We start from the raw sequence: 19,057 nt of genomic DNA on the forward strand, positions 1-19,057 counted from the left end.
TTGCAAGTTCTTGAGGGTTAGAAACTTGCTTTGTAAAAAATGAAAGCCAAAATTCTTACAATGCTGAATTCTGCACCTAATGCCAATCTCTTTGCTTGAGCATTGTGTTTGCAGAAATACATATAGCCCCATTTGATATGAAAAACAACAATACAAAACTGAAAAAAAACTCCCCAGTAAACAACTCTCCCAATAAAACAATACCAAAATTGAACATGCACAAACACAAATATAGGGAAATATTAGAAATACATACAACCATCTAGATGGCAACACTGAGGGAGGGATAATACAGGATGTCAAAAGAAGCTGCTGGGCTTCTCCTGCCCTTTGCTAGCTATATATTGGAGGACTTCACTATCCACACACCAGCCTTGGAAGAAACTTTTTTTAAAAAAATTATTTGTTCCATGTTTTGGCCTGTGGAACACCACAGTCCTAAAATGATCACATGTATGTGGAAAATGAAGATTTGTTTCCAATATCAGCAAAACAGCAAAGGGCTGGAAAGTTTAGAGGATCAGACAGAGTGACAGAGAGGAGAAGAGATCAATACAGCAACAGAGATGGATGCAGAATCTGAAACAAAGGCCAAGGCTTATGTGCATGCCGTCCTTCCACCAATCCTTGTTCCATTGAAAGGGCGGGGCTTATTTTAGACCACAATTCTCAATCACTTACACTGGACTGGTAACTGATGCTCTAGTTCAGCCAATGGAATTACTCTAGAAATACTCTTGATAGGTAGGTCAAGGATTGCAACCACAGTAAAGTTTCAAACCAGCCTACATTATGTAGGAATCTAGCACTTCAGTCCCAAAGCCATTTTTATGGAAGCATGTCCCATTTATTTCAATAGAGCTTACTTCCAAGTAGGATTGTAGTCTGAATTGCACTAAATAGAGGGTCCAGAATTGCTGAGGAGATTTCAACATTTTTACACACAGGGTTGCCCTCCAGTCGTCAGTTTACATTTTTGCCTTTGCCTAAGTAAGGACTGTATGATTCAAACCACAGCTCTCTGCCTTCAGACATGTTTGAGTGCTGCTGAAATATTGGCTGGGAGAGGTTTGGCCTAGCTAGAAGGACAAAGGTGAGGGCATAAAAAGTGGGAATTGAGAAAGGGAGGAATAGTGTTAAAGGAAAGGTGTACCACTGAGGATAAAAGGGGACATGGACTATTCCAGAGAATGTGAACAGGAGGCATGCCATCTGCATGGAGCCTAATGGAGTTACAACACAGATGTCTCTAAAAAAAAGACCCCTCTTTGCCTAGTCCAGTACAGAGCATCTTTTTGTCAAGACCAAGGGAGAAAAAATGCATTTGTCTGCAGATAGGCAACGGCTCTAGAAGTATGCTTGTCTTTCAGTTCATAATGCTTTTCACTTCAGAATCTTCTGAGAACCAGTTCAGAAATCTAAGATATTCTCCATGCAATGCCCCACAACTGTTCTTAGATACACATTTGGAATGAAAGTGTTACTTGGGACATTCACAGACACAGCTTCCTGGAGGTGATTTCCATTATCGTGACAGTACAATGTTCAGTTTCTGCCACAAAAGGAACCAATGTTGGGAAGCTGCAGCTATATCTGTGGGTGGCTCAAGTAACAGACTACCTGCTCTACATGATTATGTTCCTAGGGATAAGACCAGTTATGGGACAATATACAGAGACATCTCTGAATTGGCACAGAGTCACAAGTACCAAATCAACCTACTAATTTTTCAAAAGATCTTGAGAATTTGAAAATCAAAGTCTACTTTTTGGAAGCACATCATGAAACTTGATTTCCCTAGTGAGAAATGTCTGAATTGGCAAGTGCAGAGCCTGAGTGAGAAATCTGGGAGTCAGCTACATCCTCATATATCCCTCTCTTCTATCATTCCCCTATAATAATCTCAGTGCTTTATTCATGCAAGTGATAATCTCAGTATTCTCCTAATCAGGTTATAGCTTCTTTTACAACACTAGTGGCTGGATCCAAAATATAATCTTCCAAATACTTTACTGAAATGTACAGATAGAAGAAACCATATTGTATTCTTTCCTTTATTCCTTTCAACATACAGGCACACTCATACATGCAAACACTTCCATAGTAAAACATAGACAAAGCCTTGAGATTAGGACCCACATGGTCCTAACGTGTTTCTGATGTGACCATAAGCATCCATACATGTGAAATATCCCTTTCAAGCTCCTTGAGAGGTACACAGACACATAGACAAACATTGCTAGCCATGCATAAGTAGGCAAAAGAACCCCATTTGCCTTTCAGAGAACAGAATTACACCCATACCTAGGTGAATATAAGGATACATAATCCACAACATGTCTGTAGAGCTCTTTTATATGTGCCTGATGCAGAGCATCTGTTCTATTAAAACTAAGAACAAGGGCACCTGTTTTGCCACAGACATCCCAACAAGTAAATGTGTAATGCTCTAAGTGTTGAATCTGCAGACAATGAGAATTCAGATGCAATAGATAGGCTTCAGATATTAAAGAGAAGAAGGACAACAAAAGGAAGTCTTTACTAAAGACTAGAGATGTATATTGGCTCAGTTTTAAACACTGAACTCTGAGGGGGGGGGGTGCGCGCGCGTGCATGTACTGTTAGTATTATGAAGGCTGACTGGCTTGTCTTTTCCCATTTCATAAAGTTAGAGAGCACATATCAAACCCAAATCCCCCTTCTCTTCTTTACACATTAAAAAAAGAGTAATGAGACACTTCTGTCATCCAGGGGAAAGAGTTATTTTTGAATCTACATTATGGGCTAAAAGAAATAAATAACATCAAGTATGTATCAATATATAAAGTTGTTCTCAACCCCTATGACCACATCCCTTCTTGAAGAATGTATTCCAAAGTCCCATCTTTCAAATTTTGTAATATTGTCTCTCTGAAGTTGCATTCAAAAGAGCAAAGGTACTAAAGCCCCTCAAGAATTGTACAGAACTAAGTACTTCACTCCTGTACTTTTCACACACATGAGCATTGCTATTCAGAAAAGAATAGAGATAGAAACTCCTCTTCTTTTGTTTTACCACCACGACTGAAATGGAACACATTAAAGTTTTCAGTCCATAGCTGCACTAGTAAATTATTAATTATATAAGGTTTCTGGTGGATTTCAAAACATATTCTGAACATTTATGAAAACACGGAATTATCACTGTTAATAGGCAGAGAGGTTTCACACACAGTTGAGGCAGAATGGAGAGCTGGTCATTTACAGTGGTAGTTCCAAAATAGAGGAATAGAGACTAGCAGAGAGGCACGCTCTTGGCATGACTTATATCTGCTTAGTTTTAGGAATAGTCCCAGCTCTGAGTGCAAAGACTGGCTTGTACAGGCCTCTCATAAAGAATATGGGTGTTTGTTCATGGATTTGTTGTTGTTTTGTGTATGTGTTTTTTGACAGAAGGCTACAGCTCTTTCCTGATTTCATCAGGAGAATCAGAAGTCTGAGGCAGGGCAGCATATACATTGGCTTTAAAATAATAGTTGTATTTGGGATTAACTTTTATTTACAACAGGGGTGAACAACATGGGCCCTGCAGGCCGCATGGAGTCCTTGCCGCCCTCATTTTTTTTTTAATTTTTTAAAAATGGCACCTGTAGTGGCTATAGACCTTCAAACGGGTCAAAATTAGTTTGTTTGCAAGCTAATTATCACTCTTTTGGCTCTCTGAAGCCACTACGGATACCATTTAATTTTGTTTTTATTTTTCAGTGCCCATGGGGGTGGGGGGAGTGTCTGGGAGCAAAAATGTCCCCCTGAAGTTGCCCACCCCTGATTTACAAGCTACTTTAATGCTTTCCACCTTTCTGTCAATCTAATAATCATTACCAGTATCCAAAGGCAATGAACAGGTACAAAACAGATCTAGCTGATTTTAAACTTGAAGAAATGGCTAGATGTAATCACATGCAGGAAAGTAAAAAGAAACCAACAAACCAAGGGTTAAACTGTCAAGGAATGTTCGGGCATTGGGAATATAGTTGTACATTTTTTGCTAATGCTAAGGAGTCTAAAAGGGTTAAACTGAACTTGTGAACCCTTATTTGAACGTAAGTTCAGTGGGACTTACTTCCAAGTAAACATGTACAGGATCAGGCTGTAAATATGTATGCAAACCGCTGAAAAAATAGTAAATGAGGCAGGCTTGAAACCAATCCAACTAAATAGTGAATTTAATAGAAGCTATACCATGGCTTCTTTTGCAAAATTCAATCTCAGATTTTTAAAATGAGATGTCTGATGTGCCAGTCATTGATGTGAGACATGTATCACTATAGAGCTGAGAAGTGTAACTGAGATGATGCACTCCATAGTGATTTAGATATCTGACTCAGAGACATACAGTTTGAAAATGGTATATCATAACTAGTGCTGGATTAGTTCTTCTGACATTGCAGTAGGAGTTTGTGACCATGGGGTCTGTATGAAGTGAATGTAGCCTTAGGAGTGGTCCCATGTGTTCACACCTTGACACTGCCAAGCATAGAATCACAGAGTCATGCTAATAAACATGCACATGCACAAATCATGTACACACATGCATCTACACCTCCAAGGCAACAGAGATACATGCCAAGAAATGTAGGCATTTGGGTGTATGCATCCATACACAAGCTCAATGATACTTTTAAGGCTTGTGCACACATTATCTACCCAGGGTGGATGTCACCTGTCCTATGTGGGCTGTAGTTCCCCTGGTGGATTCTCACTTACCTCTAGTGAATTAGCTCTAGGCATTGCTTAGCGCTAGCCTGCTGCTACCTAGAGGTAAACAAAGCAGTTACCCTCTTGGTATAGCAATCAAGGGGTAAAAGTAAATGTGTGCACAAGCCCTAAGACATACACCTGCACTCAAACATGTAGAAAAGTATGTGACTGGGTAAATGGGTTCATACTTTCTGAAACATCCTGAAAAGCACAACAGATGGAAAGGAACTAAAACCACATACACATCTGTCATCAACCAGAAACACACAAATTGGCTCCCTACAAACACACCCACTAAATACAGCTGTAAACATCTGCAGCCATGATTAAAAAATGCATTTGCAGAAACACTCATATACACCATTAATAGCTATTCTCTAGTATAGTTTTAAACTAGTCTGAAAGCCTTCTGTACTTAAAAATAAACACATTTTTTTAAGTTCTTACTGAAACTAGCAACCTTTTATTTTCATGAGGAAAATTCTGGGATAGGATTTCTTTGAACTCTTCCAGACAATTTATTTAAAAGTGCTAATTTGTTTAATGTTTAAGGCAGCAATCCTATGGCCCTTAGACAGTGTCTGGTGGGCCTTAGGATTGTTCAGTTTACTGGCTCTGAGGTCAGAGCCAAGGTTCTGACCTCGGAGCCAGTAAACTGCGCTCCCCGCCCCTCCCCCTCATAGCCAGTGTGGAGAGAACTGCATTGGCTACCTCTCAGTCCTCGGAAACCTGAGCACAGAGACAAAGAAAAAGGGGCAGTCCCGGGGGAGGGGTGGAGACCAGGGAAGCTTCCTAAGCAGCTTCCTATGCTTGCCCCAGTCTCCCCCGTCCCCCCCGCTCTGAAGTGTCATGACTAGCCGGGCAATATCGCCCATCTAGCAAAAATGCAGGGTGGCCAGACCATGGAGGTGAGGATCACCTCCATGCTCCAGCTACCCTGCATTAGGATACTCGGCAGCCTCTGACTGCGGAGGCTGCCAACTACCAACATAGGTTGTTGTTCAGTTTTTCAGTCGTGTCCGACTCTTCGTGACCCCATGGACCATAGCACGCCAGGCCTTCCTGTCCTCAACATAGGTTAGCACCCTAATTCGTGCTTGATCCAGCAACAGTAGAACCATATGCTGTCCTCACACAACAGAAGGGTTGTGGGTAGCGATGGACAGATCAGTCTATTTTTGGCTTGTGTCAGTTTCATATGTTTTCATTCGTAAGTCCATTCTGTCCCATTTCCGTACTGATCTGCAATTTGTTTTTTAAAATCTGCGCAAAAATTTATTTAAATACTTATTAAATATGTATTTTGAATGTATTTTATCACAAAATATGCATTTGTAAACCTATTTTATTTGCATTTGTGCATTTTTTTGAGCCAAGACCTGCATCGCAAAATTTGAAGAAGTGCAAAATCCAAAGATAATTGAATTGCAAACCACACATTAGTCTGGGAGGTGCATATTAGGTCAGTTTTAGCAGAATTCACAAAAAATGAATACATCAAGCATCATTAGTTGTGAGTAGTCTTGCTGCTGAGGAGAGCCATTTCACTAGGTTTACTTTGCAGGAGACATGTCCATTGACACCTGGAAGTAGAAGAGAAGAAGTGCACAACGTCCCAAAAAACTTCTGTAAAAGTTTACCAATAGGCACAACTCCTGGAGCAAGTCTGAATGGAGTGGTGAAAGCTGCATTAGCACTCCTTGCAGATTCAACAATGGAACAGTTGCACTGTCAAGGGGGAAATAACATCATTCCAGTAGCTCAAAAATGAGATTATAGTGCAGGAAAAATGTTATTTTCCCCGTAGTGGATATATAAGCAGAGGGAATGTTGTTGGACTGATATGCAAGTAGAGTTGTCTGGACTGTATGTAACAAGTGTACGTAACAAGTTATTCCTGCCCCTCCTCAAATTATCTGGGAAGGTTCCTTAAAAGCCAGCAGGGTTATTCTAGTTATTTGTATGGAATATTATTTCAATTTTATTTCATTTTGCAAAAGGGTCTGTCAGTGCTGTGATAGAAAATCCTTTATAGCTGTTGCAGTTGTGTCTTATCTGAGGTGTTCAGGCTTGCTTAGTTTCGTAGATGGAAATATACACCTTTAGACTATTCTCTGGACTCCTGCTGCTATGGATAGCTAGGGCCTTTTGTTTTCTTTTCTATTTGTAGTCTCATCAATAGTTGTGATTATTCTAGTTTTTAATAATTGTCTTGCAATTATGTCATTCCATAGTAAGCTGCCATCAATGGAGGATGGCCCTTGCCAACACCTCTTATTATCTTCAAACTGTGTTTTCTGATCTGCAGTATCTCAGATGACTTAACTGTCCTAATCCTTAGCAAATTCAGACTTAGATTGCAATATTATGCACACTTCCCTGGGAGTAAATCCCACTGAACTCAATGCAACTTACTTCTGAGTAGGTGGGCATAGGATTGCACTGCGAGTGTTTATAGTGCTAAAAGCTGTATTGCAGATGATCAGACAAACAGCTCCCAATCAGCCTTGAGAATTGACTGGGAACAAGAAGGAAGGAGTTGAACACAAACTAGAATGGTGAAGCAGGTGGGAAGTTGCATTCCTTATCTTGCTTTGTCTTCACATTGTTTAAATTCAGTTCATTCAGCATAATTCTCTACAGAGATGACACAAATAAGGATTGTTGTGGCCATGTGAGAAGTAATGAAATATATTACTGAATGTGAGATGAGAGAAACAATCCAAGCTTTATGATAAATTGAAGATGAATTGTAGACTTATTGCTCTGTTCATGGAGTTGGATGTTCTTTCAGCTATGTCAGGACCAGGTCTTCCTAGACTCTTCCCCAAAGCGTTGCTTTTAATTCCCGAACTTCAGCGTGGATGCCTTCTCTTGCTCAAAGTTACTGTATCATTTGTGGCCCTCCTACATTATAGTGAAGTTTTTGGTCCCCCAACTCTGGACATTTCTTACATGAGAAAAGAAATCCAGCCCATCTCTCTCTCTCTCCCCCTCCTTCCCTCCCTCCCTCCCTCCCTCCCTCCCTCCCTCTCTCTCTCTCACGCACACACACGCACACACACACATGCACAGCGCTAACAAGTTCTCTTTGTGTTTTCTACACTTGCCTTCTATTGCTCTGGCAATTAAGTGCTTCCCAGTCAAATGGCAAAGTCCCAGGTGGACTTCACAGAGTGTTCCTGTTCATTGCATCTATCAACTTTCATGACAAAGTAACACATGCCAAGAAAGGTTCATCTTTCTTTGTTCTTAGTGCAGCATTTGTTCTTAGGGCAGCAGCGTCTGGGCTTCTACCACAAACTAATTTGCCCAGGTGCTATACTGCTGGATGCTACTATGTGATGCCTAGGTTTGGAATCAAGTTAAACTCTACCATCATGTAGAGCTTATAGGGAATTGTCCTCCTCTTCCCCCTCCATCCACCATGCCCGCAGGCCAGTTGGTGCAGAACAAGCCAGCATACAGGCACACAAGGCAGATTTGGTCAGGCTTACAAACAGTGAGCAAAGCAACAAAGCTCCCAATGATGGGGAGGGCAGAGCAGAGGTGCAGTAGATCAGCAAATCATTTTGCACTGCCAGGGAAGAGGACAACGTTTCAATTTGATCTGCAGCTACTAGTGCCTGTCTGCTGGGGGTTGGGGGAGTGGGCTATTGGGTTTCAAATGCCGCAAGCAGCAAGAGTATTTTGATGGGATAAATTGATGTACGGTACCATTCATTCTCTAATTCAACAGGACTGTGTGCAACAGAATTTCAAACAATTCAGAACAAACTTCATCCTTAACTGATGTAAATTATCAGTGCATCAGATATTGTGCAAAAGAAAAGAAAAGAAAAGAAAAATTAAAAAAGAAAAAAACCCAATTAATTTCTTAATAACAAATGTTAGGAATTAAAAGCAAAGATTAAAAAAAATGAAAATTCAAACATGCCAGGTAACAAAAAGACATGTGCAGAAGTCTGTATTGTCTGTATAGTAGGAGGGTAATCTTTAGAGGGGATTCAGGGAACCATCATCAGTATCTCCTATAAAATTTGGGAGGCTCTTTGTGCAGGGAAGAAAAACAGCCTTGGCCAGATTTTCAGCTATACAAATAACTGTTGAACTTAGATCATCCTCCACTCTATTCAGACCTCCCGCATTTAACCACTTGTATTTAATTTTCAGTGGATTAATTTTGAGAACATAGACTAAAAGATACCTGCCAATCCTAGGTTTTCCTGATAAAAACTGGGACTGACCTATGAGAAGTGGAAGATGCGGTTGATAAATCTCATTTATATGTTCTGAATTCTAGATCAGAATTTAATATGGAATGAAGATCAGTGCAATGAGATTTACCAAATATATCTCCCACTTCCAGACTATCAACTATCCATTTACTGGGAAAGTGGTAGAGTTGGGAGGTATGCCTAAAACAACTTTCATACACAGTTTCCTCTATTTGATCTATCTGATCCCATCTTCTTATATGACATATCACTATATGGAATCCTTTAGCATCCTTGAGATTTGTACACGGTAGCAGCAATTGCTGAGCATCTCTAAATGCACGCAAGTTAAACCAGTGGTTTATACAATCACCTTTGATTGGTGCACCGGTCCTCTTTTGGATGTGGGAAGGCATACAGTTCCTCACTCCCCAAACAGGCAGTATGGTGGGAGCTGGCCATACCAGCCAATAGTTGGTGGATGTATGAACAGACCTGATACAGCATGGATTGCTCCCAGATTCTAGAGGTGGGAATTTTTATCTCATGTAGCACATTTATACCGTTGAACAACACAATGTGCGAGCTGAATCCTTATCCACGAGGATTGGAAATGTTTCAGTGTTCAATGTTATGTACTGTGATGGTAAGAGCAAAGTATTAAATATTTACTGCAAATATGAATGCAGAACACTGGGCCTTCAATACAGTCTTAATACCTTAATCCCAATCTGTTCCACCATGTATCTGTAGCACATCAATCTTGTTTCTGTAAAGCGTGCTTTTTTCTTCTTAAACCCCATGCTCTTCACTTCAGGCTTCATTCTGTCTGTGGCATATATTTCTAACACAAGTGTCACATATGCCAAATAATCAACAAGTCATGCTGACAGATTTTGCAATGCCAAAATGTGCTCTAAATCAGAAAGTTTGGATGTAATGGTCTTTCTGTATTTTGGAAGGAGAACTCTCCCTAACCCCCATTACAGCCTTTTCACAAATAACAGGGTGACAAACTGTATGATTCCATATGATACATAAAATGTACCCGAGAATGTGGGCACAATTGTGAGGTTTTGTGGGCTTATGTTTGATGAAAAAAGTTGGGAATGTAAAGGCCTGGCAGAAAACATTTCACATGTCGTTCCCACTATTCCACCTCGAAAGAATTGCCCAACAGAGCTCTGTGAAGTGGCAAGTATCTCAGTGCCCTGGGTAGTTTAACACAACTTTGGCAAATGAAGTTAAACTTGGACTACTTCTGCAACTTCCTGGGACAGAAACCTGCTCTTTGTGCATGTACTCCACATAGTTATCATTGATTCTCCTACTATACAGTTTTTACTCATGCCAGGCTGGTTATGAGGGAAATAAAAGGATGCAACAATCAGAAAGTTCTCAAAGTTGTTCCAAAAGTTAAAGAAACAAGCAAAAACAAAATATTTAGATCAACCAAATAAAGCAATCCTTTAAAAAAAAAAACTTTAAATAAAAAGGGAGGGAGAAAGAAGGGAAGAGAATAAAAAAGAAAGAGATTAAAAAAACCGGAAGAGACAAATGGATGTTAAGAGCAGGCACATTCATGGACAGACGCCAGCTACTTACGTTCACCTCGGTGATTGCTATATCAACAATGCTACCCACAACAATCAAGGCGTCAAATGTATTCCATGCATCACAGAAATAGTGCTGCATGTGGCAGAGAAGCCGAGGAAAAAGAGAAAGAAAGAAACAAAGAGGAGAGAAAGAGAGAAAAAGAGGATATATATAAAAATAAAGAAAAACCAAAATAAAAAACAAAGCGTGAAAGAGGGAGAGAAGAGGAAAAAAATAAGAAAAGAAAGAGGTTACGTGGGCATATTAAAGAGTCTCTTACCACTCTACAGTACTGGTTGCTCATACCTCTGTAACATGTTGGAGGGTATCGACAAAAGCCTGGTTAGTTAGAATGTTATGCTCACACATGTCTGTTTTTTTATTTTATATTTTTGGAGGGAAAAAAGCACACGTACCCCAAGCTCTATGTGCTTTCACCAGTCACAGCTGTGACAAGTGAAAAAGAAGGAGGCATTCAACCCCCCTCCTTTTTTTCCCCCTGGGAGAAGGACGACGGCAAGTTCAATAAAAGCATGACTAGAGGGAAGAAAACATAAACCAGGAAGAAAAAAAAAGAAGGAAACAGGAGGAAGAAGAAGAGAAGGAGGATTTGGTGGCATCCTAGGGAGGGTAGAGTAATACTCACATTAGTTTCACTGAGAATGACGTCTATAATGCTGCCAATTACGATGAGGAAGTCAAAAACATTCCAAGGATCACTAAAGTAACCCTACATAAGGAAGGGGCAGGCAGGATGGGGATTAAAAAGGAATGTTAGACAGACAAAAACAGTTCAAAACTGGCATTAGAATTACTGCCCTGGTACCCTCCAGTGGCTTTAGAAGAGCAGCTGGGACTATGTTTTGCCACACCGGCACACAAGCTGGCATTATTCAAACACACAATCCCATTGAAACCAATGGGATTAGATGTTTATGTAAGGACTACCTGTGTGAGTGTAAGTTATAGGATGGAATGGTACTTGGATTCTTAATGGTATGAAGGAGCACTTTTCTCTAGTTCTGTTGTATCTTTCTTTTCTGTGAGGGTGACCAGCGTCAGTGAATTCTAGATCGATATGTGGGCAACTCAGGACCTCGTTGGGTGAGCAGCACTAATAGGAAACAGAGTATTCTGACAGGTACTACAGTTCTACAGTCTACAGTTCTAGAAGGATCCGTTATGGGATGCAGAGTCCGAACTGTAGCATTTGCTATTTTGAGCCTGGGGACTTAGCAATGGAGGCTAGGGTCACCTGACAGCTAATGTGCACTGTACTCAGATCCAATTAAAATACAGAATATATTATATTATGTTAATAATTGGCAGAAATCAGTTGACACTAGAATGTGCTGGAGATGGGGCATGATTGACCAGATTAAGAACCTGGATAACGATGCAAAAAGAATATCTTTGCCAAAAGTTGATAAATGTTCAAAAGTCCTATCAAGCTCATATTTTTCCCCTGAACAGATTTTCAGGACTGTTGTCGTTCAACTAGATACTATTATGTTACATAATGAATGTGTATTTTAACTGATCCATTACTGTAGAGAGTGCTTCCCACTCTCTTTGTGGCAAATTAAAAATAGATTAATTTAAGGTAGGCTGTAAACTAAAGATTGTACTCCTTATGAGTCCTGAGATTTGGTTTGCCTCTGTTTTTAAAATAAAAACAAATCTGGGAACTGATTGCAGATGGTTTTCAAGGCAATTCCTTCCTTCACATCCCTTTTCTAAAACGTTCCACGCACTTTTCTGTAATTCTAAGAAATAACAATCTCTGGTTGTTTATCAGTTTGTGCTAGTCTGATTTCCCTGTTTCTCCAGCTGTGGCCTGTTTTCAAAGAGACTGAACTCAAGTGGCACAGTGGATGCTATTCTTAGTGCAGGCAAGAGTAGGTCATGAGTAAAATGTGAGCCTGAGTTCCCAGGAAACTTTATAGGAAGAAAAAGGCAGGGTAAGGGAACAACAAGATTCCAGCACTGGCAATAGACAAACCAGGTTTAGGAATCTTAGAGGAAAGTGGTTATAAACCACAACTGGGATAAACACTGACAAAGAATTCCCTTCTGAACTCTGCAGTGCAATCCACCTAAAGCTCTCAGAACTCACCATCTTTCTGCCTGATTTATACTCCAAATATTGAGTTACTATTAAACTGCCTTGTTGGGGTGAGGGGGGGGGGAGAGGGTGGAGTTAGAAGGAAGTTAAATATATTTCAAAAGTACACAAGAGAAATTTCCATGTACACCATGGAACACATGCTTGTTTGAAAATTGAACACATAAAACATGGATGGCAAATTTTCAATTTGTTATGCCATAGGAAGCCTAATACAATGGGAAAGGAAGCGAGTCCAGGAAATCAATACTGGGGGTTATCAGTCAATACCCGGCCTATAAGTTTTGGAGTAAAACATTAAAATTAGTGCCACGGTGGTCTCCAGCATCTCTAGGAACCAGGTAGACCTGGAATAAAGTTGGAATTAGAGATTTAACACCACAGGGAAGGAGAAAAAATGTAGATTAAAAGTCACAGATATTTTGAGTAATAACATAGTACATACATTGGACGCTTACACAGACTAGGACAAATATGTTCATGACCTCTGAACAGATGACAGCTTGGAGGTTCAACAGAGTAAACTAGAAACTGGAAAAAAAATTCATAGGACTTTCCTTTTTCAGTGATGTCAGGGTAACTTGTTCTCATTACTAGGAGCTAAACCATGTTGCCTTCCATTTCCATCTTTTTGGCATCTATGAAAGATTTCTTAGGGCCAAATTAGATGTGAAGTTTGTCACATAGCTTGCCATTCTGTGGCTGATTTTTTTAAAAATAGCTAGCATGGGGGACAGGCAGGGAAACCAGATTGGGACAAGGGCATTGGGTGGGGTGGGGGCTCTTACCCATTGTCCTGTCATGGTCCCAGTTGGAATCATCCCAATGGGAGCTTTTCTCCCATTGTGAATACTAAGCATGGGGGCAATTCCAACTGGGACCATGACAGGCGCAAAGGGTTAAAGCTCCCCCATGCCCTGGTCCCAACTTGGCTCCCCCTCCCCTGCACCAACTTTTTTATTTAAAAAAAAAATCAGTCATGCAATGTAAACCACATGAAAAATGTCACATCTAGTTTGGCACTCAGGCTGTGTACAAACTCATTTTTTTATAACTTGAGTGAGGTACTGTAGAGTGGTAATTGCTTGTAGTATACAAACTCATCTTGTGCCCTGCCATGGACTCTTGTCAAACCAGTTCTGTTACATTTTGTAGCACTTCAAGATGTACCCTGTAAAATTCAAAACGAGCTTCCAGAAGCATGACTGGCACTACTGCAGGAGTCAATGCATACATTTTGGTGTGACTGTCACAGACAATCATTGAATATTGGCTGTGATGAGTAATGTGCCATTCCATCTTCCAAAAGGTCAGACATTTTTAACCACTGAAGTGTGTGTGTGTGTGTGTGTGTGTGGGTGTGGGTGTATGAGTAGGAGCATAGCCACAGGTAGGAGTAGGAGCATAGCCTAATAAATAGTGAAAATAATCTGCAAAGTTTCCTCTAGGAGTAAAATTCACTAGACCAGGAACTGGTTGAAATCCAGTTCATTGATTTGTAAGGGACTAGGTGAAGCATCTGCCTTTAAGGAAAAGAGGGGATGTGATTAATCTCCCCTCCAGACACACAGCAAGGCACTTCTCCTCCTCCATTATGCATGTATGTTTATCAGACTAATGATGCTGGATCAGGGCTACAACACAGTGGTGGTAAGGGAGAGGTTGTTCCTGTTGCTCCACATAAATAACTGTCTGTACTTAGATAAAGGAAGTGCAAATAGATCAGAAAGTAGGATTTTAAAAATGGGCTCAGGTATGATATTAGAAGGTGAGGAGACCATGCCCAGTGGTTGCTTTGGAAATCTCTCCTCAACAATACCATGCCTGTTTAATCTTCTGAATCCTTGATAATGGACAGGAAGAGATATTTTGTTTTGTTTTAAGACACACACCACAGGATATGCCTCCAATCAGATTGTATCAAATTTATACTAGAGCAGATGTGGTGACTCAAATACATTTGCTGGATTTCTTTCTCATGGCCAATTAGGAAAACCAACCAAAGCCAGCAATTAGCAGGGTAAACACTGGGACCAAATTTTGGCCTCAAGTGTACACTGAAGACAATGCACCAAATTCTAGCCTTAGATAAAACACTGAACTCACTAGAGCTGAGATTCTGCTCTATTTAAAAGGATAGGAATTTTGCCACTGATTGCTATAGGAGAAGGAGTGCACCCTAGGAGGAGACAGGAATTATATGGTTACAACTGTGAATGTGGGTGCTCACTTGAGGTGTGCTTGAAACTCAGGGCAGAATATGGTTTACACTGCAGGAGCTGCATTTTCCAAAATGGTTCAGATTGCTTCCTGAACATTGATGGAGTTACTCTATGTTTACACAGGAGTTACCAAATGGTCCTGTGTTTGTTGACTTTCTCATCTTTCATCTTCAGTGGTTCACTACCACTGCATATCCTGTCATCTCTGGAATATATTGTTAACCATTAACAAACTGGAAGAATTTGCAATTTGCCCATTTACCTTGTTTTGATTGTAAATAGGGAGCTAACAGTTTTGCCATTTTACCCAACTCTCCCTCTGACATTTCAAGTAAGGCTTAATATAAAGTCATGATTTCAAAAACATTCCCTAACCCTGACATTGATCCATCTGTAAGATAAAAGAAGGGCTTGAAATAATATTGTTTCTGTAGTCAATAAAGGTCAAATAAACAATGTAGCCCTGTGGTTTCAGAAATACCCTACAAAGTATTTGACTCACCTGTATAGAAATCCTTCCTCAAAAAGCTAATCTTCCTTGCAGAATGTCTTTGCTTTGGTTTATAAAAGGTGAACTGCTATCAATAGTCACCAACACATATTAAAAAGGAGAGAGACTCCTGTCTGGAAATTGTTTGCTAGGCCCACACAAAGCTCTTTTAAGCCATATTTGTTGTTGCACGAGTGGCTCATGAAGGGAAAAGCTAAGTGAGGAAGGAGTTTTCAATCTAAGGAGGACGCATTTTCCCACCAGAAAAATTCTTGAGGGTTCTTTTTATCCCAGGAGAATGAGTTAGAGGGACTAACTGAGAACTAATTGATGGCACTGTTTATTTTTGCAACTGAATATTTAGTGTGTAACAGCAAATCTCCCACCAATGGGAGCCCTTTTGTTTTCATGTCAGAGGTATGGTTATATTATCATTCTCCTGAAGCCCCCAAGAGATTATTCACAACTTTCTGGTGGGAATTTCTTTAAGGCACACAATACCCTGAAATCTTTTTAACAAAGGAGGACAGGAGGCTGAATAGTTTTCTCATGAAGTACAGCTTTGCCCCACCATTACAGTATAGTAGTTATTTTTTCCCAGTGAAAACAGAATAAATCACCCCATGATCAGTTATTTAATGAAAATGCTGATCATAAATATGCAGTAGATGGCTGGTGTGGAATCTCATTTGTGCAAGGAAAGCAGGCAACTAACTGTTCAGCATGCACCTGCCAATCCACTCTTGGTTTGCTTGCCTACTGAGATCAGCTAGCAAGAAGCCCGAGGTTTTTTCTACAGTAATGGTGCCACTGTATTATCTGGAGACCACTGCTTTTTCATCCTGTGAAACTGAGCTCAAAGTGTGATGTCAAGCAAGCCTTGTTAATAGCAGGGGGTATCACCCGCTGGAGCCTATTTTAAGGTCTAAACAGAGAGTCCTTTGGGAATTGTATTAAGGATCTGTAAGAGAAAGTAATCAGTATATTCAAGCACTAACTAGTCTGCCCTCTGCACAGAAATCCAGTGGAATGTACAAGGATGAGGAACATTAATTCAAACTAGGCTAGGACTGGAGTTTCAGGGCCACCTCATTAGTTAGTAACAATTTTATTAGCCATAAGAGTTCATGTAAGTAATGCTGGATTAAAGGGAAATATAGACCTTTATGCCTAGCTATATTTTGAGGCTCCACACCTGTCTGACACACAAGATGCTCTCTTCTCCTCTGCCTAAAGTCATGCAAGCATATAAATGCATCTACCAGGCTTCATTAAGGTTTAGCCCTGGAACCTGTTTTCATTGCTGGCTTAGTTATATAGAGCTTAATCAAATAATATTTCAGTACCAATCCTCAGTCCTAGAATACATGAAGCGATCATAATGAAAGCACATACATATGACGTGGAGTGCATATGAAAACAGCAGCTTCTACTAGCAATTCAGCAACCATATCAACCAATATGTCTGCTAATGCCAATCCCGAAGAGAGGGAATTACTTCTACGCAGGCTTGAACCCCAATTCCTTTAATTTGGCAACAGTTTTCCATGCCTTGCTCACATCACATTTCGACTTACAATGTGCTTTACATACGCTCTTCACCTATAAAGAGTGAGTGGAAGCTTCAGTTGGTGTAAAGTCTAGCTGCTAGGCTGCTAATGCTGCACGGTATCAAGATTTGGGATGGACGAGAAATTCATCAGGTTCGCAGTTCATTCATTCTGCTTATATACCACTTGATATCATAAGATCTCCAAGTGGTTTATGTAAAAAATACATAAAATACATTATAAAAACCATTGTAAAAATAATAATAAATACATTAAATGCATTACAAAAACAGCAAACCAGAGCAGTGAAATCATAAGTCAGGGAAAGTCTGACTAAACAAACAAATGCATCTTGAAGATGCGTATAAAGCTCACCACAGTTTCCACCTTAATGAACTTAATGAAATTCACACTTCCCAAATGTACACATTAACCAGAACACAGTTGTGGCAATATTCATACTTTTCCAAATTTTGTGATTTAGTTCACAAATAAAAAAATGTGCATCAAAATGTGCTTATGCGAAAGTGTGCAAAGACATGTATATTAGGGGAAGTACACACAAAATATATAAATATTAAGGAAAAGAGCACACAAAACACATATTAGGGGAAACTGCTTGGGAAAAATGCATATATTTGGGCAAGGTGTGTACAAAACTGCATATATTACAAGAAATGCGCCTGAAAATCCATACAAATGTTCATGTGGATTTTTAGAAAAAAAATTGCGAACTCATGTGGAAACAGGATATAACAAACTTAGGGCTGGAATAATGATAAACTGAGCAGAGTCAAACATGACAAATACATCCATCCCTAATCATGATCATATTACCCTGATATTGAAAGATCTGCACTGGTTGCCAATTGTTTTCTGGGCTCAATTCCAGGTGTTGGTTTTAACCTTTAAAGCCTTAAATCAGCCTTCCCCAACCTGGTGCAGTCCAGATGCTTTGGACCTCATCTCCCATCAGCCTCAGCCAGCATGGCGAATGGTCAGGAATGCTGGGAATTATAGTCCAAAATATCTGGAGGTACCAGATTGGGGAAGGCTGCTCTAAATGGCTGGGGGCCCGGCTATCCAAGGAACTGCCTGTCTCACTATGAACCTGTCCAGTTATTAAGATTTGCAGGAAAAAATCATTTTGAGAATACCAACAGAAGCTAGTTTGTCAGGTATGTGTGAAATAGCTTTCTCCTGTATCACTCCCAAATTGTACAATGCTCTTCCTTCACAGTTAAGATTGGTCCCCACTCTCTCAGCTTTTCGAAAAGAAGTTAAGATGCGTCTTTTCAATTTGGTCATTTAAAATGCTATTAGTGGTTTTAATGTTGTTTTAATATTTTAATATGGGTTAATACTTGATTTTATGTTTTTATGCTATTATTGTTGTTTTATTTTACTGTTGTATACTGCCTTGTGACTTTTGTGGAAAGGTGCTATAAAATATCACAAACAAATGAATAATTTTTAGAAACTGTTAAGTACACACACACACACACACACACACACACAGTTTTGCTCATTCTTGGATAAACATTCTGCTCCTAATGTTAGTTAAGTTCTTGGTAACCATGACTAATTTATTAGCTGGTCCTGTCAAATTTGAAGTTTGTGCATTACTCCTCCTGTTCCCTCAGCTTATTTTGGAGATGCTACCAGTCCACCTCCAAGAAGGCAGCAGAGGACGAAGGCATGACATGTAATTTCTTTCCATGTAACCCTGCTCTCCATCTAGCACAAATAGAGGAAAGAGGGGCTATAGCTCAGCAGTAGAGCACATGCCTTGCATGCAAACAGTGCCCAGGTTCATAGAATCAAAAGAGTTGCAACGGACCTCAAAGGTAATCTAGTCCAAACCCCACGGATGCCCGAAATCCACTAGTACAGCATCTGATAGCTTGCCATCCAGCCTCACTTAAAAACCTCTAACAAAGGAGAATCTTCCACCTTCCAAGACAAGCTTTCCATTTATTGTCAAACACCTTATACCATCAGGACGTTCTTCCTAACATTTAGTCTAAATCCCTTTCTTGTAATTTGAACTTGTTAATTTAGGTCCAAATTTGCTCCATCATCTATGTGACTGCCCTTCAAATATTTGAAGGTGGCTA

General features: G+C 40.0%; 1 protein-coding gene across 1 annotated transcript in view; it reads right to left on the reverse strand.

Moving 5' to 3' along the window:
* The window catches only part of CACNA1C (calcium voltage-gated channel subunit alpha1 C), a 674,475-nt gene that overhangs the window by 70,677 nt on the left and 584,741 nt on the right, over nucleotides 1–19,057 (reverse strand). The window contains 1 exon segment of the mRNA XM_084811876.1: nucleotides 11,200–11,283. Coding sequence (XP_084668002.1) covers nucleotides 11,200–11,283 — 84 coding nt within the window.

This window comes from Heloderma suspectum, chromosome 7, assembly GCF_057233095.1.
Source record: "Heloderma suspectum isolate Gila_16-S chromosome 7, 16-S_ref, whole genome shotgun sequence".
Classification (NCBI taxonomy): domain Eukaryota; kingdom Metazoa; phylum Chordata; class Lepidosauria; order Squamata; family Helodermatidae; genus Heloderma; species Heloderma suspectum.